The 26,665-nt window shown below is 41.4% G+C and overlaps 1 protein-coding gene across 2 annotated transcripts; it reads right to left on the bottom strand.

The window, feature by feature from the left end:
• Positions 1–4,301: 4,301 nt before the first annotated feature.
• Positions 4,302–26,567, bottom strand: BNIP3L (BCL2 interacting protein 3 like). 2 transcript variants are annotated; one of them, XM_047856023.1, is made up of 6 exons: positions 26,381–26,567; positions 18,779–18,962; positions 14,136–14,208; positions 9,255–9,358; positions 8,974–9,123; positions 4,302–7,089 (listed from the first exon to the last, which is right to left on the bottom strand). In XM_047856023.1, the coding sequence occupies exons 1-6, from the start codon at positions 26,478–26,480 to the stop codon at positions 7,041–7,043; spliced, it is 660 nt and encodes a 219-aa protein (XP_047711979.1). In that variant the 5' UTR covers positions 26,481–26,567; the 3' UTR covers positions 4,302–7,040. The 2 variants fall into 2 exon arrangements, with proteins under 2 accessions (XP_047711979.1, XP_047711980.1); XM_047856024.1 differs by lacking the exon at positions 26,381–26,567 and adding an exon at positions 19,717–19,856.
• Between the last annotated feature and the right edge of the window lie 98 nt (positions 26,568–26,665).

A 26,665-nucleotide genomic window follows, 5' to 3' on the forward strand; every position in this document is an offset into this window, starting at 1 on the left:
CAAAATGCTCTATCTTGCTATTCCACTTCAGGTAAATTAAAAGGAAAAAAAAAAAGAAAACTAGCCCCAAACTAGTTTGTTTGGTTGTGTGTGTGTGTGTGTGTGTTGCAAATAAAATTCCGTAATTTTCAATATTGTGAGCAGGCATCATATGGCAAGCAGTGGGTCAGTTCTGGGATGGTGGGAGAGGGACCTCACAGTCTATGTGGAAGACAGGCAAGTGGAAACGACTCAGGATTCAGGGCAAATGCCAGATGCTCTGGGCGATTACAGGAGAGGCACCTAAGCCAGCTGGGTGTGGGGGCGTGTGCGATGGTTGTCAAGAAGGTTTCCCAGAGGAAGTGAACCGGGAGCGGAGCCCTGGGAAGTGGAGGATGAGGGGTGGGGGAAGGGACAGCCCTGGCAGAGCCCGAACAGCACTTACAGAGGCCGTGTGCTAGATGACGGTGAAGACAGGTTCATCAGTGGGGGAGGGCGTGAGGAGGACAACCGTGGGGAGGAGGGCGGGGGGCGGAGAAGAGCAGGGCCCGATGAGGGAGGGCCTGGCAGCAGCTTTAGGAACTTTGTCCTCAGGACGACGGGGAAGCATTTAATGGTTTCAAGTGACAGTGATACGACCAGATTCGAAGTTTAGAACAGTTACTGTGGCTGCTGAAAGTACAGAGCGGTAGAGACCCAGAGACCAGCTGGGAAGCTCCCGTAGTGACCCAACAAAGGTAGGCGGTGGCTGGGATTAAGGCAGCAGAAGGTGGGAGGAAGCAGGTGGAGGGGAGATGTTTCAAAGGTGGAATGAACAGGCCTGCTGACGGGATGCACGCGTTGGGGGTGGGCGGCTGGCAAGTGTCTGCTTTGGGCACCTGAAGGGATACTTGTGCTATTCACAGACAGACGACACGAGAAGAGGGGTGCATGGAAGGAAGGAGGGGAAGACCAGTTCGGGACACGGGAAACTCGAAATGGCCGTGTGGAACGGGTAAGTCAGACAAAAGGGTCTGGAGCCCGGCACATACCTGGCTGCATTGTAACTGCGGGCACCACTGCCACATACTTGTGGGTCAGTGATGGACAACCCTTGGCTGTGAAGCAGACTCACTTTTGGAACACTTAAAAAAAAAACACAACAAACATCATTTGTTTCCTTTGATTACATATATCCACAATTTTTCAGTCCTTGCCCTGGGAGGGGGAAGTAGAAGGCAGGACATTGCTTCAATGGGGGGGGGGGGGGGGGGGGGATTCACGGAGGTTGAGGAAATAAAGCTTTCAGTTCTCCTTCCCTGAGCATTTCAAAAAATGATACAAACTGCAGAGGAGGCATATCTTTTACTAAGTGCTAACCAAATAATTTCAATATGATTTGTAGTCCTTCCTTCACCCTAAGTTTCCAACCCCATTCCACTTGGGCAAACTTCAGATTTGCATTTCAAAGTCTAAGAATTGATCAGCAGCTTAACCACCCATTAGCACTTATTCAAAACCCCCTGAAACACACCCAAATGCTCTTTTCAGTTACTCATAAAACTGGCTATCATCTATTAACTTCTGATGAGCTCGGTCTTCTTGGCTGCAGAAATAAAACCTTTTTGAAAACTGTTTTCCCTTGATTTAAATTCATACACTGGCTAATTTCATGACCTTTGTATTTGTATTTCTACCATTCTGAAGAAATAATAAACGAAGCAGAGGACATGGCAATCTTTACAAACTGTTCTCTACACTCTGAATAAAGATTTCACTAAATTTTATAATTGGTCTAAAAAAGTGGTTAATACTTTGAACTTCGACCCCTTGTGAGGCAGAGGTACAATAAATCATTCCAGGGCTATAACACATGGAAGTTAAAATGTCACAAATGGGGCTTACTACTTACTACTTTAATCTTATTGAAGATTAAACACTTGTGATTTGGAATCTTCATCACCTAAACCTAGAATTCATAGCTTTTTTCCCCCCTGAATTGTGGTTATCTTGGTCCATTTACCAAGAGGCATAAAAGAGATATTTAGAATAGGCAAACACATTCTTGTTCCACTACCAAATATAAAGTATCAGTTCTAAGATTCAATGTCTATACCTAACTCAGCCATTCTCAACCCTGCTTTTTAGAATGAACTGTCACTTACTAATAGCAATGAGAGAATTAAAAGGTCCCAAGAGATCATTTAGTCCAATCTAAGACCGCTGAAGCTCAAAAGCATCGACTAGGCTGAAAAGGGGGAAGCCTAGTCTGGGTCGATGGGACTGATGCGTTTGGTTATGCCGGAGAATAATGGCAGGGTCAACTATAGGGGTTCAAGAATCCCAGATTCAGTTCTGGTCTCCTTTCAGATCAGGAGATACTGATGGAGAACAGCCCCACCCCCGCTCAGCATCTACACCATGTTTGTCTTTATGGAGAGAACAGAGCCCATCAGACGTGGATTTCCCCAACTTGTCACTCTTTTGCTCCTAACAGACCTCTCCTGACCCTTTCTCACCTGCCTCTCCACTTCCTCTCATGGATGTTCGGGTTTGTAAACTTTCAATGGCTCCGAAAGTCCTTCTCCCCCTTTCCAAGGTTAATCTCCCCTCTGAGTCCTTAATGTAATCCCACTTACTGCCTTCGGGGTCTGGCTCCAGTATCTCTCTCTCCCCCGTGTCTTTAATATTGCACTTTGTGCTCTTTCCTTAGCCTACAAACCTACTCCCACCTCTATACCTGACCTGCAGAGACAATCCTATCAGCTTGTCTCCTCTTAGAAATCTTCCCCTTTCTTCATCTCCAGACTTACTGAGAAAAGCCAGCACCACTTCCTTACTCGCTAGGCTTTCACTGACCCCATGCGATCTCATGTGAGACCTCTCTTTTGCTCCTACAGAAAATGCTCTTGGAAGGCCCAGCAGTGACTCAACTGCCAAAATCAAAAGATTCTCATCACTTCCTTAACCATGAACTCTTGACAGGATTGGCCCCCGCCTCCCCTTCTGCAGGCCTTCTCCTACCCTACTATTTACATCAGTCACCTTTTTGAGCTTCTCTTCTGCTCAATCTTCAAATGTTGGACTTCACTGCTTTCTCCTTTCCTCATGGTCAAATCTGCAAGTGGTAAGTACATAACACACATATGCGTGTGTCTCAGTGTATTTCGTTTCCATTCCAGACCTTTCTCCTGAGTTCTAGTGCTAGGTTAGGTTCCAACCAGGTTCAATGTATTCAAAGCCGAGTCCTCTTTCTCCCCTACCGCCCCCCCCCAATTCCTCCGCCTGTCCTCATTTTCTCAGTTAATGGCACCAACAGATATTCAGAGCAAAAAACAAACAACAAAAAAACAAAAAAATGGTAGAGAAGGGGAGACACATATGCCTTCTTCCTCTCTAAATCTTCTCACCATGGACTTCAGGTTTCTCTCAGATCTTCGTACGCACCCTGGCCCACCCTTCCCATCCTGGGGGTTACCCAGGGCAGGCCCTATTCCTTACCTAGAGAATCAACTGATCTTCTGGCCTCTGGTACTCCTCTCCTCACGTTTTCGTGACCATCCAAAACTTCAGTCTTCAATCATTTCCCTGCATTTAACCCTTCAAAGGTATCCCATCGACTAGACACATGAGTTCAACTCCCAGAAAAGCATATAAATCTGTTTGGTTCAGCACTAAACTATACTTTGAATTTCCTCTCTACCCATCCCGTTTTCCAGCCACAACGAACTTCCTGTTATTTCTAGAATCGATTTTTTTTAAGTTTGTTTTTATTTATTTTGAGCAAGAGCTAGCAAGCAAGGGAGGGGCAGAAAGAGATGGAGAGAGAGAATCCCAAGCAGGCCCTGCACGGTCAATGCAGGGTCTGATGTGGGGCTTGAACTCCTGACACTGTGAGATCATGACCTGAGCCAAAGCCAAGAGCTGGACGCTTAACCGACTGAGCCACCCAGGTGTCCCTAGGATAGATTTTCACACGTCAGTTTCTGCCATTCCTTTATAGGCATGCTCTTGATTCTCTTTTGCACTGAACACTCACTCATCTTTCAATATATCACCTCTTCTGTGAATAATATCCTGATGCTCTCTGGCAGAACAAAAGTTCTAAATTGCTTTGGTACCTTCTACTTCTTATACACATCTCTGATAAATAATTTCACCTGTGTGGTGACCGTCCCCCCAAGAGGAGGGAACTCAGGAAGGCAGGAAGAGCATTCGTCCCCGTGAACTCGGCACCCTCGTATTCAAGGAGCTCAATGGCGGAAAACTTCTATGCACACAGAAGGCCTCCTCTCTGAACTCCCAGGCAACACACATGACATAAAACGATATGCTGACAGAAGAAGTTTTGTGAGAGCTTTAATGGCACGAAATGTTTATAGCTACAAGTTATACATGTATTGTAAACTGTATATAATGATACAAAGTGCTAACTAAATAGATGAAGAATGCATAATCACTTTGGCTCAGTTAATTCCAATAATTTCAACAACTGGTTCACTTAAAAATTCATCCCACTGGCTAAGTGTTCAGTTTTCACTTTTTACAACAGTAAATACTTTTGCTGCAAAGTAACTTGTTGCACTTTTTAATGGGCAAGTTTGTGCAGTTTCGCTCGTGATTCCATCTACGAATATTTTTAGCCAGCTTTCATCAATCAAGAAAAATGAAGCCTGCCTTTTCATCCCCCAAACTGTAAACAGGCGTAAAGCTTTTAAAACATTATTCTTAAAACGTCAACTGTTACGTGTTGAAGTCTCCTTTCTAATAACGCAATCTGTTTCTGTTTGACATAAATCTGGGTGGGAGCATCAACATGTATTCCATATGTTAGGGCTGTCAATAAATACTGCATGACTGTATCTTATGATAAGTTCTACTGTGATCATGTATTCATGTTTTAAGTCATAGTCCAAAATTTCACAGATATTTTAAGAAAAAAGAACTAAATTTATGTCCGATGTTGAAGAAAATCATAAACATACCCAAGTTCAACCACACTACTGATAGGATTGCTACTGAGTTTCAAAAGAGGGCAATGTGTTGCCTATAAAAAAGTTGCTCTTACTTTTTGTATAATTTTACTTTTCCCTCCCATGATACGGATTGTAATACAAGCTGTATATAACAGCGGTCCAACTCTTTAGTTCTTGCAACTTGATCGGCCTTTCCAGTTTTAGGCAGGCTTTTCAAAATCAGTGGGCCGTCAGATTCACTTTCCAAACAAATTCAAATATGAACACTTGAAATAAATAGGTTATAGAAGGCAAATCAAGTGTTACCAGGTTTAAGAATAAGCTAGAAACAAAGTATAATAAAAAGATATCCAAAATTATTCAGACATCAACCGCTCAAAAGAAAACCTAAAATAATTCAGAAAACTATTTTGGATATATCATCTTTCTCAAAGATAACCTGCTATATTCTTGAAAAGAAGATAGTCAGAAATTATTATTGTTTTGTTTAATCTGTAGGTTATTTTCCACTACAACACATCCAGTTTACAAAATCTGATGTGAAAGAGAACAGAGTTAGATAGTTTCTGCAGACCGGCAAATCTATTATTGTCACTGCTCTTATCCCAGGCAATCTGATGCAATTGATTTAATGAAGAGATCGCCAGCTTTAAGATTACCAATGGTCCTCTAAATAGTCAATAGTCATGTCTACATCATAAACAGCAATTTATATATAAAACATATAATAGTATCCTTCAGAGTCATGCCAGGTGTTCCAAAAATCCAAGAAATCTACTTGCAATAACTGGGGGTCCTGATGCTTTCTAACAATTTGGTCCTAAAGCTTCACATTTTAGAAACAAACAAACCCAAATGCACAAACACACACAAGCCGATCACTGTTGCCGAGTGTCCTGGAACTTCAGGAGTTCACAGCTGAAGATGGCTATGGGAGGAGAAAACCGCCAGTGCCTGCCCAATCACAGGGACCACCGTGGGAAGGCTGGACAGGTGAGAGGGAAAGATCCGAAGAAAACAAACACCATCTTTTTAGAACTTTGTCAACTGTCCCCACAACCCACGTCTGGTTTTCAAAGCTGTGCGAGTGCTTGCAATCACTCCGAAACAATTACCTTCACAGTTTAAAGGCTTCAGAGTGTAAGTGGTGCTTCCTAAAACAAGAAGCCTGTATTTGTACCACAAATTGGAACTCGTTCCAAAGCCTCCTCTTAGGAAAAAAACAACAACAACAGAAAAACTTAAAAGTCATGAAAAATTCACATGCAGCTAAAGCTAATAAACATAAAAATACCAAACACACACAAATCCCCAAAGCAATTTCATCTATTTCTAGGTAGGCCTGAGACGTTCCTTATGAGTAATAGAGATTCTACACCATAGAAAAGACAGCATTACAACATCCTAGTATTAAAAGGCGCTCATGTGCTTTAGTTCTGATTCTACGTCATACCCATCGTTTATGTAGCTGGCCTCCTACAAATTAAAAGGCGCCATTAAGGAGGCTGTTTAGACAAAAAGTGGCTCCAAAGCTTGTTTAAAATAATTTTTTATTGCCCAGGATATTTTTTTTTTGTGTGTCTTGGTTTTTTTTGTTTGTTTGTTTTCTTTTTTAATAACTATAAATTCAAGCTTAGGGAAGCTTGCCTTTGTCTTGAAAAAAACAAAACAACAAAGCTGTCATATCATTTGCTAACCTGATCTCATTTGAAGAGAGAGATGGTAGTTATCTTGCAAGAGCAAAATTTATACCACGAATGATGCAGGTCTAAGTCTGGTAGCACTAAAAGGAGACGATAGCATTGTTGACAAAATTATAATCTGCTGGTGGCATTTGCGGAAAAGAAGCCCTTGCAAATTTCTAAATAACAGTAAACTCTGTTAGGAAATTCTAAAGTGTCTTACAGGCCAAAAAGGGAATGAGGTTAGTAAAATGCCTCAACAGAGTTTGAATAAAATACTGGATTTGAGAGTTACTGGAACTTGGATATGTAAAAATAGGGTGGTAGGTTGGGTCATGCTTACAATGGTCTCAAGTTCAAATAAACTATTGTGACAATACACCACTTCACAGGTCACACGCTTGTCCAGGGGCTTTTCTTTCCTTCAGTAGGTGCTGGCAGAAGGTGTGCTCAGTCGCTTTCCAATATAGATGCTGAAAGGAAACAGAGTGCGTCACGTTTCATCGGCTTCAACAGGTGTATACCAGCTTTTCACAGGCTGAACTGTACTTAAAAACTAAATGTTTCAATTCTCGTAGAAGGCTAAAAGGTGTCAGTGCACAGTTCCCTACCCTGAAATCACTGCTGACTTACTTAAAACTAGTCAGCAGCCAGCCAAACTGGTTTTATATAATTATGTTTACTCATTAGGCAGGACTGGACAGCACAGGGGCAGCGATCAGACAAAAGTAAAACCAGAGAGAACAGATTCCCCAAAGGACAAAGCACAAACTTCCTTTGAGATGTTCCCTTACAGCGGACAGAGGTCTATTGATATTTGAGATACGACATACGGTAATGAGCCAAATCACAAAGCTGCCAGTGCCTTAGAGTGGGCTCTTACGAACCATTTAACTCTTCAGGATCAGGCCTAACATTGTTTTCCCATGCCAAGCAAGCATTTTACCATTAAGTAACATAAGCGGAAAGGAAGTTAAGGAAAATAGGAATTTAGTCCCACCCCTCCCAGTGTCACAAAACCAACCAACTTTCTCAAATCCTTTTTTCTACATTCATCAATAATAACACACTTATTCCAGCAAGAGAGAGAATCTGAAGACTCATGAAAGAGCGAGCCCGCACAAGGTACAAAAACCAAACTCCCTGAGGGCAAATGAACTACTCTGCAGTCAATACTAAAAGGGAATTAAAAAAAATTTTTTTTGAATGGTTATATTTTTGAAAGAGAGAGAGAGAGGCAGAGCGTGAGCAGGGGAGCAGAGAGAAACGGAGACACAGAATCCAAAGTGGGTTCCAGGCTCTGAGCTGTCAGCACAGAGCCCGATGCAGGGCTCGAACTCACAAACCGCGAGATCATGACCCAAGCCGATGTCGGAAGCTTAACCGAATGGGCCACCCACGCACCCCTATACTGAAAGGGAATTTAAAGTCCTACCCAGTCTGCCCTCACAGCAACCCCATACGACACTCACATACTTCCTTCCGCACAAACCCCTTCCATTCTGCTGTCTGCCATCACGGTCTTTGCCATCACAAAACCAGATCAAGCACCCAGAAAGACAAAAGGAGTCTATGGGAAAGTCACGTATATGTTTCCATGTTTGTGACTGTAAATACTCTCCCATATGCTGAGCTCCTTAAAGGGAAGATAAGGGATATCTCTTTTGCATATTATATAGAGAAAATGACTCCTTGTACATGCTTGAAGAGAATAACAGACCTTAAAAAAAGAAAGAAACTAACAGCTAGTGTTTAACTCCTAAAATCCTCCAGAAAAATAGATTCCCTCAACTGTTCGATCAAAAAAAAAAAAAGAATATAAAAGACTGAAAAATCAATCAGCTACAGGTAAACGTGGGGTCAATTTTAGAAGAGTCAATGAAAATGCTACAGGAAGAAAAATACAGGACGCCCACCAACCTACCAGTTTCACTCAAAGACTATTCAATAAAACGGTGTATTTTCCCATCTGGGGGAAAAAAAAATGTTCACATCAGCCCCAAATTTATACACTAAAGGTTAGTTTACATTAAAGCTTAGCTAATCTTGAATAACTTATAAACGACAAAACCCAAAAGGAAAAATCAGACACAGAAGAGCCCACTTAAAAATGATCACTACAGGACTAACATGAACAACTTACTTTCAAATAAGAAAAACAAAACTCCACTATTAAAAATGCTTACCAATGTACCAATAACGTATCGGCTTCAACAGTTCTTTTAAGCTCACCCTATCTGCACTCAAACATTAAAAGGGAAACAATACAAACGGTCTCAACCATGTGTCTTAGATCTGGAAATAAAATAGGAGGGTAAAATAAATGGAAAACACGTTGGGAGTTCACCAGTACTTACCCTAGCCCCAAAGCCAAAACATGAGAGAGGAAGAGAGACGGAATGAACACTTTAAGAAATTCTGCGGAGAAGATACCCCCTTTCTTCATGGCCCCGCTTTTCCTCATGCTTAAGGAAACGGAGCGTTTGGGGTGTCTGAAGTGGAACTCCCTGGGGAAAGAAAGGCAGAGGAAGGGGTCAGAAATGCACTTGCTGAGAACATCTTGGAAACGAGTAGGTCCACCGCACGCTGGTAGTTCACACCTCCCCCGTGTCCAGAGGAGACACGGGCAAGAACTCACTTAGGTGGAATGTTTTCGGGTCTACTGGACCAGTCAGACACCCAGTCTACACTTTTCTTCAAAGCATCAACTTCTTTCTCTCCTTCTGCAACCTCTTCTTCTGACTGTAAAGAAGAAATACAACTTTAAAAAGAAAAACAAAGGAAGACCAATTCTTCCTACCACAAAAGACAAATCTAGACAGCAAATATATGAAGATCCTAAGGTTGTGCCTGGGCAATTTTCATGGAAGAAACATGACAGCTTTCTAAACAGGCTGACAAAATGATCTGAGATCACAGCATTCAAGATCTTAAAAAGAACCTGAGCGGGCCTCACTGCGGTTCTATCTAAGCAGAGGATGTGAACCTCAAAAAAGCGCACTTGGGGCTATCATGCTAGGTACAGTGCAGAAAGCATTAACAACTGTTGAACCTGGGCAATGTTTCTTCACAGGCCCACTGCAACATTCTCTTCACTTTTGTACGCACTTAAAATTTTTCATTATTAAAACTAAAAGACAACATATCCAAATGTATATACAAACCAATTAAAGTGATGAGGGAAGAAATCAGTGGGAGATGTGATGAAGAAGTAAATAATAATATTTATTAATCATTCATCAAAATACAAGCATCATTCTAAGCACTTCACATGCATTAATCTTTACCTTGCAACAACCCTACAAAAACAGGAATTACTGACATTCCATTTTACAGATGAGGAAATGAAGACACAAATTCAGTAACTGCCTAAGGTTCCGTAATCAGTAAGAGGCGGGGCCAGTATTTCAACCTGGGCAAACGGTCTTCTACAGCCCCCGCTTATAAGCATTAGGTTTTATTTCCTGGAAGGAGATTATATACTTTTTAGACAAATCACTAAACATTTCCCAAGGTTTATTCAAAAGTACTTACGCCAAAAGTTTCTTGGACCCATTTATTTGCTACTGACTTAGAATTTGACATTTTTCCATCAGATAAATGAGAAAGAAGTCTTTGCTCTTGCTAACTATAACCTATAGTTTCAGGCCAAGAACATGCAAAAGAAGCGACAGGAATTTTTAGGAGATATTCCTAATAATGAACAGCAATGTTCACTCAGCTTTACAGAATGGATGCTAGGACCTCAAACCAAAGGGTCTCAGAGCGAACTATTTTGATTTGTTACTTTGCTTGAATAGGATTCATTCTTTGACCAAAGCTTTCATTCTTTTCGTAGACAGCAGTGAAATGCAGAACTTAATAGATCAACATGATTCTCCCTGACAGGCTAGTTCTTTTTGAAACAGGTGCCCCAGTAAGGTGGTTTCAGAATAAAATGGGCTACCTGCATCTAGAGACGATCGAACCGAAAGTAAAATCCCTGTGGATTTCTGCTACTCTGGTAGTACCATTCTTATTTAGTTCTGCTGGATTTAGCAAATTCCGCTGAATGACACAATGTAGCCTTTAGGATTAAGCTTTTTCCACTGGGTGTTGAGATTACTCAGAATCATGAGTTGGCTCTTTGTGAAATAAATCTGAAAACATCCTAAATCAAAAACAATAAACTGTTACAATTTACTTAGAGACCAGTTTGTGTACACACAATATCTGGCTATATGCAACACCGCACGACATTCTGCTTCCAGTTTCCGACTCTGGTCTCACATGTCTCTCCTTAAAACTGCTCGAAGAGTTATATTTAAATTTGTGAACAGATCAGTATTTCCCACTTTCCAAGAGAATGAAAGTGTGGTAAGATTTTACGCTCTAATTTTTTCGAAGCTGATGTCATTTTCTCTCAGTTGAGTGAAGCAAAGTTTTTAGACTACTAGTAAAAAACAAATAAACAACAACAAAATACAAATTGCCCAAATCAGTTTAGACTGCTTACCTTAAGAACCAAGAATCTCATGCCATCCTCGTTTACTACCGCTGTGTGCTTCCCTTTTATTCATGTTAAATTTGCCAGTTTCAGGTTTTAAATTACCTTCTAATCCTTGGAATTCCGGAATATGGTAAAAATGTACTTAATCTAATTAATACGATTTGTGCTTTTAAACTGAATTATCCTCTCTCTACACCCACGTCTAAAAAAACTCTCATCATTTTAGCCTGTTCTCATGCGGAAGTCCCTTACCTTCAAATCACTTACATTTTCCTTCCCTGGGCCACTCAAGTTCTCTACATGTGACTATTAAACTGCATACAGTGGGGTCCATGGGCAGATAAACCACAGTTTTACAAGAGGGAGAAGGGAGGACATCTTCCGTCTGCATCATGACTTCAAGAGACCATCTACAGTCAATTTTCTACTATAAAACAAGACTCTTGAGGACTATGGTCATAAAAGTATAGTCTGAATGATCCTTTTCTTAAATGCATTACCCCTTAGGCTTCTTCACAGCATAACTTAGCAGGCATGTTTTAGTTCATTCTCATGACCTTATGAGCTCTCCTGAAATCAATCCCCTGCAAGGACTTATTACAGTAGAAGGAGCAGGCCCAGACAGCCCTGGTTTCAATCCTGGCTCTATTGTGTATTGGCTCTGTGATCTTAGATAAGTAACTTCTCGAAGACAAAGTCTCACTTTCCCTATTTGTTCTCAGGGCTAATATCACCTCTTTCACTGGACTGAGAACATCAGAAGTGGGAAAAACTTTTTTTAGGAATAAATTTAGCACCAAGAATATATCTATCAGTGTCTTTCCTTCCTCCTAGAAAAGGCTGAAAATGTCAAACATTCCTCGTATAGACATATATAAAAATGTTCAATAAAATCAAGTACCATAACAGTCCTGTGGTAACTGCTTCAAAGTTTGCTAACCCTAAACTTGCTTCTCATTCACAAATATAAAATGCGTCCTCCCAAGCCCTAAAGTTACTCATTTTTAAATGATCGTTTCTTCAATTTTAAAAAAGCAATGAAAAAGGCTTTTTGAAAGCTTAAGTAAATCATACCTACCGATGTCTTATTAAAAGTCTTACTTCAATGTTCCTTTAGGTACCTGTTTCTGAATAGGAACCACACTAGCAATACGACCATAATCCGACACAGAAGCCAAAAGATTTTCATTATCTTTCCTAAATTTCACAAATTCCTTTGGAATTCTAGGATGGATGCAGTCAACTCTAGAATTCCATTTGAATTCAATTATCAGTGAAGGCTCATTGTACACTGCCACTCCATGAACCGGGAGAGCACCTATCAAAGTGTTTCATTAGGTGGTTAGGGAGCTTATTCGGGGGTGGGGAGAAGTATGTGTGAAGGGGGAGGGAGGTCTAAGATCAAATTAACTTGGAAAACACTTGGTTTAAATAAACAGATTGTTTTACTGCAGGAGTTGTCAGAGCCTTTAAGGTACTACTGTGTGCTGTAAATACTGGGATGGGAGGGGGAGGGAGCACAGGGGTTGTATTATTTCCACTTAACTTGCCTTCAGGATTATTTTACGGAGCTTCCCATTGAGCAACTGTTTCTCGAAACACATTCTGGAAAAGGCTAATCTAGATTTTCAATTTGTCCGTACGAAAGACAATATGGATTGAGGATATCTTCCTCAGGAAAGACTACAACAAAGAATTAATTTCACTTCTCTGTCTTGGGATTCCTTAGTCCACTTTGCCATGGAAACTGTATATTTTCTTCTTCAATAGTTATAGCACATCCACATGGCAAACTGGACATACGTAAGCCAGCAATTCAACAACTACAGTCAGAACAGCTTCCTACGTGAGAGCCTTGCTACTGTAACCTTCTCTATAAGATAAAGCTCATCATAATATAAATTGTATTCAATCCACAGATCTGCGAGGTTTCAGGACAGCACAAATAGAATATAGGCAAAGCAGGGAGAAATTGTGCAGCCTTCGGAAACAGAAAATACTGGGTGCATCCAACATACCGTGTAAAATGTTTCTAGTGCAAAGGGGTTTAGGACATTGTAAAGTGATAACCCCACGAAACAAAGTTTCTGTCAGAATCCATTTAAACAAACCTCAATCAAACACTCTGCAAGCACCTAACACAGGAGAGCAAGACAACGGTTCCTGTCCTCACGAATTTGCACTGACCCTTTTCGGTGAAAGCTAAGGGCTGGCTATGAACATTCTAAATCACGAACAAGTATTTACTCATCGTAAGTTTTATAATATAAACCCTTGTAAGCTTTCAATACTATATCCATTGATTTTACTAAAACATCAACTCCTAGTGAACTATTCTTATCTTCTTTAATTTATAGATGAATTCTCTCTCTAGCTGTTGTATTCACTTCAAAAGTCACTGCTTTGATTTCAGATGCAGAAAAAGTTTTCATACCTGGTTCTACAGCTTTCCTTTTCATTCATTTTGTGACCTTACATAAAACTCCTCAGTTTTCCATTTATAAACTCAAGAAACTAGCCCAGAATACAGAATGATACATCATAGATAAGAATTTTCCAATTCTAGGGGTACCTGGCTGGCTCAGTCAGTTGAGCGTCCGACTTCGGCTCGGGTCACGATCTCACAGTCTGTGAGTTTGAGCCCCGCGTTGAGCTCTGTGCTGACAGCTCCGAGCCTGGAGCCTGCTTCGGATTCTGGGTCTCCCTCTCTCTCTGCCCCTCCCCCACTCACACTCTGTCTCTCTCTCTCCTTCAAAAATAAATAGACACTTAAAAAAAATTAAAAAAAAAGAATTTTCCAATTCTTTTAGGGTGATAGGACCCCAAATTCTCAGCTGTAGAGAAGTACAAGGGCTGTATCATCCTGAGCAAATTATACAACCAGAAACTGAATAACTTAAAGCAGCTTCCAAGTACTTTTTAAAGTCTTCTTATTCTTCAATATATTTTAGCAAAACACACTTATCCAGAGGTTCGCATTTTTCCTAATTGTTTACTGTACATCAGAACAACGAACACACGCACACACACCTGAGAGCTATGGTCCCTGCTGGTGTGCATCTCCACATCAAACATAATCTGCCCATCTTCTTGTGGGGAAGGGCTAGAAGAGAAAGAATTTAGCCATTAATTTTAGTTCTCATTTTGCCAAGTAAATTAACCTCCACTGGAAATTAGAAAACTGAAAGTTACAGTAGAATTGGCTTTGAAAAAGCCGCAAATCAAAAAGTATTATCTTTTCTGAAATCAAGCACTCTTGTTTCCAAAATGTTCTGGAATTTTGTGGTGGTGATGAATTTCTTTGCAATGATAAATTTCCTTATTTTTACTCTTTTTCCAATAAAGGTACGATGATCTACAAATTCAGAAAGCTGGTTTGGGATTCTTTTGCTCAAAGCTCTTTCCTCATTAAATAATTCATCACCAGCAAGTCTCAACATGTGAAAGCAGTTTTCAGAGCCTAGTTGGTTCCCAGCCTCCTGAGGAGCTTCCTGGGTATAATCTGAAACCGGCCCCCAAATGGGAGGGCGAGGAGAGCAAAAGAGGCAGGCCACCTCACATCGGTAGGTGGCAGCTTTAAAGAGAGAGGCAACTTACAGATGACGCTTGTCTTGGGGTGACAGTAAGTCGAGCACATCAGCTCGCCATCAGCCTGCCAAATCTTAAAAGTTCATACAGAGGCCTTAACTGGGTCTAGTCACATATGCCGTTCAAACAGTCTCAACACCACATTTCTGTCTCAAAGCTGTATTCCTCAGGCAGCTTCTGAGAGCTGGGAAGGTAGGCACATTCCAAGGCCAGGAGAGGGGCTGGGGAGCCTCCAGTTGCCCAAGTCCAGCTTCAGGGTCAATCTGCGGTCACATCTTCTCGAACACCTCCTCTGGCACTCTTTCAAAGGGTCTTCAAGCTTAAAATTGTGTTCACAATACTATTACGATTTATTTGCCTTTGTCATTCTTATTCTGTCATGTCTGTCATTCTTACTCCGTGTATCGTGAAACTTTCCAAAGGCTACATGATGTGTTTTATGACAACAGACCCAGTGCAAAAGCAGATGAGAATCCAGCTGTTTTCTATTAAAGCCAGATATTGAAGAGATTTGCAAAAATGCAAAACAATGCTACTAATTCTCACTAATTTTTTTGGTTATGAAAAAGTTGCTTTTCATTTTAAAAAGCTACTTATATTGAAATGTAAAGGGTTTATTATTGTTGAATGAGTGCGTATTTTGAAACTTTCTGTTTTAATTTCTAATATAGTTAAATGTTGAAATATATAACCCACATAATCAAAGAACTTTTGGGGATCCTAATAATTTTTAGGGCTGTAAAGGAGTACTGAGACCAAAGAGTTTCAAAACCACTGTTCTACTTGTTTCAGAAATATTTGCTTTGAGATATCTCAGAGTGGATTACTGAAGCTCATATATGAATATGGAACTTTAATGAAAAGTACAAGATAATATTCCCCAAAACAAAAATTTACAGACAAACTTTTCGACAAAAGACGTGACTGCAAACTACCTTGATACGATAGATGAACACAACATGCTAAGTTCTATTCTTAGTTTTATCAGCGATTCCTTGTGTAACCACGGCAGGTTGTTGCTTCTCGGCCTTTCGGCTAAGATCAAGTATAACACAACAGGTCACTAGATTTTCCACTATACACCCCGCCCCTACCTCCCAAATCTAAACTGAAGTATGGATGAAAACGCTCAGGCCTGACTTGTTCAAAGGACTAGATATTAACTGTTCAAGATACCAAGAGCACGTGTAGAATGTTAACATATAGAAATGATGGTGAGACACACTCAAAAATAAGTTCACCTGAAATGTGTCAGACTGATTCGGCCTAGGAGCCTCAGACTATTATCACTGACACAAGAGAGTCCTAAATAGGGATGGCAAGAGAGAAAAGCTGATTATGTACCGCACAAACATTTTAGTGTATTTAGAAAATTTTGGTCTTAAACTAGAAATCTCAGGCTACAGCACAGGAACCAGGTAGGAGGCACTCCTGTCCTCAGTTTACTGTCCTTATGCTCCAACACCATTGAGTTCACAGCCAGAGATCCAGTTAAGGGCGAGCCTTCCGTAGCCATAAGCAGGTCAACGCAGTAGAATGACACAGTCAAGGACCCTACAGGAGCACTTCTCTCCTTCTACACTCTTCTTTATCGTTGGCACCAATCCCACTTAGGAAAATACTCAATGTTTCACTGGTCAATGGTTTACTCCTCCTAACAATGTGAAATGCATTAGAGCTTCAATTCTGGCTCATGATAGAATTAGCTGGGGAGCTTTTAAAATATCCTGTCTCTACCCCACCCCTCACAACGGAATGAGAATCTCTAGGGATGGGGTCTGTGCACTGGTATTTTTAAAAGCTCCCTAGGTATGTCTGGTGTGTAGGCTGAGAACTCCCGCAATAGGGTGAGACGCAATATAAAACACAGGGGGGTTATCTTCTTACAACCGCCACAGGGACAAAAATGTATCTGTGGGATAATTTTTAAATTCCAAGTTCGGTTGGTCCTTGAACAATACAGGGTGCTGAGGCCACCCCACAAAGTTAAAAACCTGTGTATAACTTTTGACTCCCCCAAAACTTAATCGCTAATAACCTACTTTTGACCAGAAGCCTTACGGATAACATAGTCAACTGACACATATCCTGTATGTTATATGTATTGTCTAGTGTATTTTTACAATAAAGTAAACTAGAGGAAAAACATGTTAAAGATAATCATAAGGAGGAAAAAACACATTTACAGTATTGGACTGTATCGAAAAGCATTCACATGACTGTGCAGTTCAGACTCACGTTGTTCAAGGGTCACTGTATACATAAATTAGCTTTGAGACTAATATCCAAGAATCCTAGAACTTCTCCATCTATAAGAAACACTTCTCAATGACTTCAAATATAGGGATGCATGGCAATTCAAATGACATGAATTTTGAAGACATTTCTGAATGTTAAAATGTGTTATATAGCAGGGGAGTATTACTGAGTTCGAGCTGTAGGCCTTCTCTGAAAGATGACCAGGAACCCAGCGCGTAAAGGCACACAAGCTGAGGGACAGGAAAGTGCTCGAAGGCATGCGCCACGCCTCACTTCACATGTTTAAAGACCTAACTTGAACATGATCGTGAGAAAGTAAATTCATGTCCAATCACAAGTATAACTACAACCACAAGTGAAAGAAGTTGACCAGAAAAGCAAGCAAGGGACTTCTTCTCTGCTCAATGACCACAGCAAGTGAACAGGTTAAGGGACACATTGATGCCAATCATCAAGGGTCATGTACTTGAATGCAGAAAAGCCTTAGAAACAAGCCTAGAACAAGCAGAAAACTTCAGAAACGCATAACGAGTCCCATAATATAAATGCAGCGTAATAGAAACTTCATTCTGAAAGACAGACGAATGCTGTTGCTACTGGAATCAGTGGCAAGCTGCTCAGCAAAGAGCCATCTGCTCTGCTTCTAACGAGGCTCCTGGGAAGTACAGGGACAGAGGCAGAGGCGGGGGTGCGCGGTGGGCCAGAGCCAGCAACCCAGTCCTCTGCTACCTTGGTGACATCGGTGGATCATAAGACAGGCAGGAACTTCAAACGTGACTGAACTCCTGTTTCTCCTTTTAAACTTTTTCTGATATATAAAATGTGCTATATATACATTTTACACAAAGTACAAAAATGTTCAGAAGAAGAAAAATATCCATAATTCCATCCCTTAGAGATAATCACTTTTATTTTTAGTACCCATTTTTAAGTGTTTCCTTAGCCTTTTCCTCGTGCGTTTGCATTTTCTCCATGGATAGTATCAGTTAACTCTTAGTTAACCACATCATCCAGTATCCCGTAATGCTAACGTATGGCCGTCACAGACCAGGAGGTGTTAGGTAGATCACCATGTCATTTAATACCGCGTCCCCGGGGGGAAAAAAAATGACGCTTACACTGAAAAGCAAACAAACAACTTGGTTTCATTCAACTCAATCACTGTGCCCTTACTCTTTCACCATAAGCAGTTCTTAATCAGTGGAATTACTTTTCCCAAGTTAAATATAGAAATAGGAGGTCTAAAATAAAAGTTCCTCTGAAGAAACAGAATGGCCTCCCAAATTAACTATCTTGATAGCCGGTGGCCAGTGTTTCCACCCTGCAAATTCTGCCGTAACTTGCATCAACCTGCAGTTCCTAGGACTCAGAAACATGTACTGAGTGTTACTACACACCAGCACCATGACTATCAAGGGTACCACAGAGATGAAACATGACCCCTGCTCTTTGGAGACTCACAAGCTAGAAGCGGGGACAGACACAGAAGAGGTGACTGGCAGAATGTGATCTCTGAAACAGGGACACAAAGGAAAATGGGAAAAAGTTGGATTCATTCTACAAGTAAACATTTATGCCCTTGACTTTTAAACCGATAAATATCAAAAAAATGATACACTCTGAGTAAAGAAACTGATTTAATCTAGGGGAAAACACTAGGGACTCAACTATTTGTCAATTAGCTCTGATTTAAATTCACATGCTGCAATAAATCAGGAGTCATATTTTGTCAAATGAAGACGAAAGCATATTTATTTCTTCTAATGGGAATTAACCTTGTAACCCGTCTGTTTTCCGAATTCTACCAAATCATGGATCTCACTTACCTGTCACAGTGAGAACTGGCTCTTGAACTACTCTGTCCTGATTCGTGTTGTGCGTCCAAAAGAATCTTTTCCATGTCTCCATTGTGGATAGAGGATGAGGAAGGTACGTGTTCTAGCCCCCCATTTTTCCCATTGCCATTATCATTGCCATTGCTGCTGTTCATAGGGAGCTCCACCCAGGAACCTGTTGGACGAGTCAGATAGCTTAAGTTAACCACAGCAGAACCAAACTCTGTCATGTGCACACAGATGCGAATGTGGTGAATTCCGATAAGAATTCGGTCTTGCCTTGAAGCAAACGTAGAAGTACTCTGAAGACAATAAACAAGGAGCAACAGAAGTCTAAAAATGTGTATAGTTCTTGTTCCTGAAGTAGCTCATGCAATCAACCAATTTAGAAGAAGCTGGAACTCTAACCACTAGTATCTTAGAAAATGTGTTTTTCGGCCAATTTTCTCTCTAGTTAAAGCTTAGTTTATATACAATAAGCACTCCTCTGAAAACTCTGAGATTGCTTTCCAAAAAATAAATGGCTACTTTATTACAAGACAGCCTACTTATCTTCAATATTTTAGTTATAGATGTATTTAATGTAACACATATTTTTCCCCAAAGTCTACTTCAGCTATTTAGTTGTGCCCTCCCCACAGATAAAATAAACACATGGCTTAGAAACTTCATGAAAGTCATCTGAATAAGTCAACAACTGTCTTAATTAGTATAAACAATTGAGAAGCTCCCAGAGAACTTAACTCCAATCGTAAGTTTCAATTTGTGTACACATGTGCAAAATAAATGAACGCATCCAGCTCTTAATTAAATCAGGTGGTAACACTAAGAATTCTGAAAAAGCTCTTGTCTCCATGCCACCGATTAGTTTCTTCCTTTCCTCTGTACCTCACCCCTTTCTATTCCCTTTCTCTATGTACTAACCGTACCTTGTGGACTTGACTTTTCTTCTCTCCCACGAGCTCCTACTTTCTAGGGTTTCATTAAGCCTTGTTGGTTTTAGGGGAGAAACTACTGTGCATCTGCACAGGAGACACTGAGGTTTTCTCAGGCCAACAGTCAAAGGGGGTGGAGCCACGGGAAAGGGGACGTGGCCTCGGTAATCTGGACAGCTCTTGAAAATATTTACTGGCTCCATGAGTTTGCGGACACATTAAGATGCTTTAATTTTAATAAGAATTGGCAGCAGTAGCCAACAGGCCAACTTCACAACAAAAAGAGATAGTGACGGATTTGCTTCATACTTTGCATATTTTTTTATTTTATTTATTTTTTATTTTTAAAATTTATTTTACTTATTTTTGAGACAGAGAGAGACAGAGCATGAACGGGGGAGGAGCAGAGAGAGGGTGACACAGAATCCGAAACAGGCTCCAGGCTCTGAGCTGTCAGCACAGAGCCCGGCGCGGGGCTCGAACTCACGAACCTCGAGATCGTGACCTGAGCCGAAGTCGGACGCTTAACCGACTGAGCCACCCAGGTGCCCCGCATATTTTGTTTTAGAAAATATAATGAAGCAGGCTGGTAGGGCCATCTCTCCAAACTCCCAGCCTAAGTGTTAAGCGTTCTGTGGCTGAACAGTCTTCCATCAGTAAATCACAAGTAATCACCAAAACAGGCTCAAACCCTCAAATGAACTATTAATGAAGTGAGGACTATTCTAGATCCAAAGTGAACACATCATCCTTCTATGAAGGAACAGCTCAAAGGCGACCTGCCTGGAAATCAGACTCCACCGCCTGCTCTCTGCCCATATTTCTCAGCTTCAGTATTCTCATCTGTAAAACAGATATAAAAGCACAGACCCTACCCCAGAGCTGCTCTGAGGATTAACTAGAGGAACACGGGTGAAGTACCTAGTAAGTGGGAGATATTCAGCTGAGATATTCAGTTATCTGCTAGATAAACGAGTTTGTCCTTGTCCAGTACTTAGAACCGTGTTTGCTGAATAAAAATGAAGTTACCCTTTCCTCCCTTTCCCTCCACGGCAGTCCCAGTGGGGGGTCACAGCCCAATAACCACAACCAAATCTTTGGGACTCTACTGCCAAACAACACGGTGGCAGGACGTCCCCGCGACCTCATTCTATACAGAAACAAAAATGGACAGACTAGGTAGAGTTCAAAATGGATTAACAAATTCGACTAACAAAGCTAAGACAGACTGAACACTAAAGGTAATTTAACTAAATCCTTGGAGTGCCTCTGGAGTGTAGAAGAAACATGCCAAAAGCATCCCTAAATTTAGAGCTCTGCAAAGTACTTTAACTGGAGAGACAGAAAAAGAAAGAGGTATATGATAAGTTTTTTTCCTACTCCTATTGTTTTCTACAATTTCAAACTTACTTTAAACCAACAGAATCAGTTCTTCTTGTACAGAAGCCTAATGCATAAACAACACAAACAGAAGACCTGAGCTGCTCTGGTAGAAGTAAGGAACCAGGCGTTCCCGATGGATCTCTGTGGAAGCCAGTCTTCCCGAAAATACAATTAATGTTCACTTCAAGTAGCTGATCAAAGAGAAAACCAGCTGTAACATTATCAGGTTTTCCACACCTCACCTTTTTGAAGGACTTCCAAACCAATATCTAGGTTCTACTTCCAGCATTAAAAATATGTAAGCAATCATAATCTACGAACTTGAGAAGACACACCTGGAAAAGCTTGGTAAAAGTGATTTCTGTACCTGGCTTCACACCCAGCATAACTGAAGGCATTTCCACTTAAGGCGGACAAAAATTTGGGGCATATATTAATATCCGTGGTTAGGAGCACAGACTGAAGCCAGACTCCCGTTCTAACACTTAACAGCTGTTACACCCCAAACAGGTTACTTAATCCCTTACTAGTTTTCCCACCTGTAAAATGGGGATAAAAATGACATCTACCTCAGAGGGGTGCACGAAGACAACATGAATAAAGTACTGAGAAAAATAAGGAAAATCACTAGTGAATGGTATGTGTTAGCTATTATTGTAATCATACTCTGTATCTTTTAAGAAACATTTCTTTTTTTTTTTTTTTTTAATTTTTTTTTTCAACGTTTATTTATTTTGGGGACAGAGAGAGACAGAGCATGAACGGGCGAGGGGCAGAGAGAGAGGGAGACACAGAATCGGAAGCAGGCTCCAGGCTCCGAGCCATCAGCCCAGAGCCCGACGCGGGGCTCGAACTCCCGGACCGCGAGATCGTGACCTGGCTGAAGTCGGACGCTTAACCGACTGCGCCACCCAGGCGCCCCAAGAAACATTTCTTAATGCAAAAATGTGTTTCTTGAAAATAAACATACATAAAGTAAAAATACCTTTCTTCCCAATCTCCTATTCCTACTCCCAAATAAAACCACTTTTAAAAAGTTCATAATGGGGGCGCCTGGGTGGCGCAGTCGGTTAAGCGTCCGACTTCAGCCAGGTCACGATCTCGCGGTCCGTGAGTTCGAGCCCCGCGTCGGGCTCTGGGCTGATGGCTCGGAGCCTGGAGCCTGTTTCCGATTCTGTGTCTCCCTCTCTCTCTGACCCTCCCCCGTTCATGCTCTGTCTCTCTCTGTCCCAAAAATAAATAAAAACGTTGAAGAAAAAAAAAAAAATTAAAAAAAAAAAAAGTTCATAATGTAAACTTCCAGAGCTTTTTCGATAGTTGTGCTTTTTGCTTTTGTCTTTACAAAAAAATTGAATCATACTATACATGTTTTTCTGTAAAAAGTGTTTTTTACCTAACAGTTTGTAGATATCTTTCACCATCAATCCATATTACCTTACCTCATTCTTTTAAACAACTGCTTTGCATCTCATAAAGATGTACCATACTTTAGCCATTATCCAATGTCGATGGTTAATGATAACCAAAATTGTTTCTAATATGATGTTATTACAATCAGGTATTCATTAGAGTATAATTTGACAATATGCATTAAGACACCTAAAAAGGTAGACTTTCCCTAACTCAACAATTCTCCAGATATATCATCTATGGAAATAAACTGTACTGCAGAAACACCTATGCATACAGATATTAAAAGGCTACCTATCAGCTTTATTTTTTGAGTAAAATGGGAAAAAAGTAAACCTGTCTTTCTCAATAGACGGACTACACATGCTTTTCATTACCTCGTTCATTCTTGATTTACAGCTTCAGAATTTCTTGATGTTCTAACTCTACCAATCCTCATAAAGTCCCTTTCTACTTGGAAAGGAAACAAGATATGAGGATTGTGCTGTCCAAGCAATACAAAGTAGAAAAAAATCTCAGTGAATTCTCTTCCTAAAAATCAAGCTTTAAAAAAAAAAAAAAAAGAAAAAAACTGGCAGGCTCTCTCTGTTATATTAAGTCTACTTACAAACTGAAAAGTGTTCTTATGCCAGACTGTACATATACACCATACATGAGATATTTTCTCAAATCTTTGAGAATTGCTAAGAGATTCAGAATTGCTAAGAGATTCATGCTTCTATATTTTCTAATCTAGTACATCATGAAGGCTGGTTCAGTAATTGTGATTATATTCATGACTGTATGCTGTATATACTCTTTCTAGTTTTATAATTACTAGTTCAATCCTTTTGCAAGAAGGGGAGTGGGAGAGCTGCAGGGCACAGGAAGGGAGAGAAGGAGGAAGAGTATTTCTCACTTCCCCCCCAACTTTCCAAGGTCCCACGTGTAACTTTCATCCTAACCAGCAGAGATACATTTCATCATGTCTTATGTTCTTTCCTCCAAGCCTTTATTTTATTTCAAGCACTTGATGCTGGAATGCAGACCAAGAACAGTCACTGATATTCTTCTAAAAAAAAAAAAAAATCATTTTGCACGAAGGAGTACTTACACACCAGTTACTAATATATTCAAGAATAGTATCATGAAGCAGTGAAGTTTCACATGCCATAGACTCAAAAGCTCTCTGGCCATACTGGGGAAACAAGTACATCATGGCTGAAGATGTTCAAAAAGAAAAAAAAAAAAGAAAAAAAAAAAAAAAGGCTGTACTTCCTACATTAAACAACAAGAATTATTACATAACATAAATGTCCTATACAAATATTAAGTAACTTGACAGTTTTCTTAAGACTAGAACTGAGACTGGAAACTGGAAAAACATCATTTTAACTTTGCCAGTATTCTGTATATTTGTCCATTAATTTGTAAGGAAGGTGAACTGTTCCCCTACAATGGTAAACTAAAAAAAAAAAAAAAAAAGTCAGAGAAAGCTTTCATTACTTCAAATATTTCAATAATTTGCTGTTAAAACTCTGTTTTGATTCCTGAACTTAAGATAAAAATCACAAACCACAGATAATCTGTACAACGAGCTCATCTTCTGTGTTTCACAGTGGTGCAACTTTACCCAACAAAGAACTTCAACTTATCAACAATTTGGGTGGTATTAGATGTCTGAATAAGTTGTTTTGCCCAGTGCCCAAAAATCATTTGAAGGAATCAGGAAGGCTTCTTGTTTGGTTTGAACCACTGTTGTATAATGAACTGAAAAAACAAACAGAATAAAAGGCAAGAGGGGAGTCATTAAATATGGCACTACCTAAAAGCTCTTCAGTAACTTTTCAAAGCTCACCCTACCCCAAATAAAATACTTGCTATCTAGCAGATTTCCCAAAGCACCATTTGGATATCACACACAGACTGAATGTTCTACTTCTGTTAAGAGCTAATACGAACGCAGCAGCAACGGACTGTCCCAAAACATCAAATACCGCATAGGGTCTTCCAGACACAGAGATAAACCATCACATACAACTCAACCCCCTTTGTTGTTTTTGCTAGCTGGTCAAAGGAAAACTAAAATTTCTTTTTTTCCTGTGAAATCATGCATGCATACTAACCAACTGGCCAAGTCGTGAGCGCTGCAGGATAAGAGGGAGTACAATGAAGAAAGAGTACACCAAAAAGAGCTAGCTGGCTAGGCAGGTCACTTCTGCTCATAAGGCAGGATAACATACTGAGAGAATAGTAAACACACATAACCAGGGCATTCTGGGCCACTGACGTGTCCTGAAAGGAGCACTAGATCATTTGAAAGTAGAAATCTCAGCTCTAAGTCCTAGCCTGCTGTGAACTTGGACAACACACTTTTACTCTCACCCTGCTCCTTTACCAGTAAACAGAGGCAGTTACCTCTAAAGTCTTCCTATTCTGAAATCCCATGCTTCTATGAGTATGCTAAAAACAAGTTAAGTCGTGTTTAAAATGCACATTAACACATGAAACGAATAACGTTTAAAGACACATAAATTAATCCTTACTGTGGGAAATAATATATAATCTTACAGTCCAGAACATAAGACACTTATACGTTTTAAAAACTCAACCTTTCAGAAATTCATCCATCAAAAGATGGAACAGGAGCAATAAGCAATGAAAACATCTTAAAATAAGAAAATTCTATCCCCATCTTGCGGGGACAGGAATTCTTTTCCCTAAAATAATTTTCAGGCCATGTTGGAACACCTCCCTCTTATGAAAGAGATTGCAATGCCTTGAAGTGTCATTTAAGCATCCAAATGATTTTTAAATGATTTCATCAGGCCATATGCTAACTGTCCCAACTACCTCTTTTATGAGATCAATTGTGGAAAGAAAGGTTAGGCAAGAACCTTTCCAAGACTCTGAGCTTTAAAGACAGCTAGGAACAATCTTAGGACAAGATGTCTGAGCACCGCAATGTCTGGATAAGCAACTGTAGTTGGTCATAACTCAATACTGCACATGGACTTCCAAGCGCCCGACTGCATCAGTGTGGTTTTAAGCTCGTTTCTGAACATTTATTGCCCCAGACTCCAAGATTTATGCAATCTTGGGTGGTTTAAAGAGGCTGGTCACAAGAGGTTTTCAGGGCACAAAACTCCATCGTTTCAAAAACAAAACAAAAAACTCACTTGGGCCAACTCTAAAAGAAAAAAAAATCTCAGAAAAAAAAAAAAAGTAGCATAGCCTCCTCACACCCCAACACGCGCGATACAAGTAACCACTAAATTGCCAAATAATTTTCCTGGCCAGCCCGTGGTAACAAAGGAAGGGAACCAAGGGGCTCACATTCCAAGCCTTGGGGGAAGGCCGACCCAGAGAGGGGAGGTCCGCCGGGCCAGGCCGGAGCCCCGCTGCACACCTGACCTCCCACGCGTCTGCCGGCCGCCCCCTCCCCTCGGCCCGCCGCCCGCGTCCATCCCCCGGCGTCCCCGCAGCACGTCCCCATCCCTGCCCACGTCCCCTCCGCCGCCCGCTCCGCCCACCCCGCCCTCACCGCGCCCCAAGGCCCGCCCCCCGCGCCCCGATTGGCTCCGCTCGGGGGCCCACCACAGGTGGGATCGGCTCGCCCCCTTCTCCTCCCACCCATCGGCCCTCCCCAACTGCGAACCCAAGCAGCTCCCCACCCAAGACCCCAGGAGGGAGGGGAGACAGGGCTAGAGGAAGACAGGAGCAACTCGCCCTGACAGGTGACGGGAGCTGTCAGTCACCCGCACATCCTCAGCCGGGGCCAATGGGCTGCCTTCTCCTCCCGCCCTCCGCGCGGAGCTGGCGGCCGCGGCCAGAGCAGCTCCTCCTCCCCCATCCTCTTCACCGAGCCCGCCGGCCCAGCACTCACTGTTGAGGCCGGCTGTCGGGGCCAACGGCTGTTCACCCTCTTCGCAGTTGTTGTTGTTGTTGTGGGGGGGCGGCGGCTGTTCTACTAAATGAGACGACATTGTCGGGCGGCTGGAAGACCCGCGGCCGAAGCAGGACCGTCTCTGGTTCTCGGGCAGCAACACAACAAGCCGAGTCCCCCGCCCCCTTTTCTGCGCCTGCGCAGCCCCTCCCCCGCCCCTGACGTCAGGGTCCGCTAGGGCCACGTGATGACAACACAACAAGCGAAGGGGCGGGGAGGGGGCGT

This window comes from Prionailurus viverrinus, chromosome B1 (assembly GCF_022837055.1).
Source record: "Prionailurus viverrinus isolate Anna chromosome B1, UM_Priviv_1.0, whole genome shotgun sequence".
NCBI classification, from domain to species: domain Eukaryota; kingdom Metazoa; phylum Chordata; class Mammalia; order Carnivora; family Felidae; genus Prionailurus; species Prionailurus viverrinus.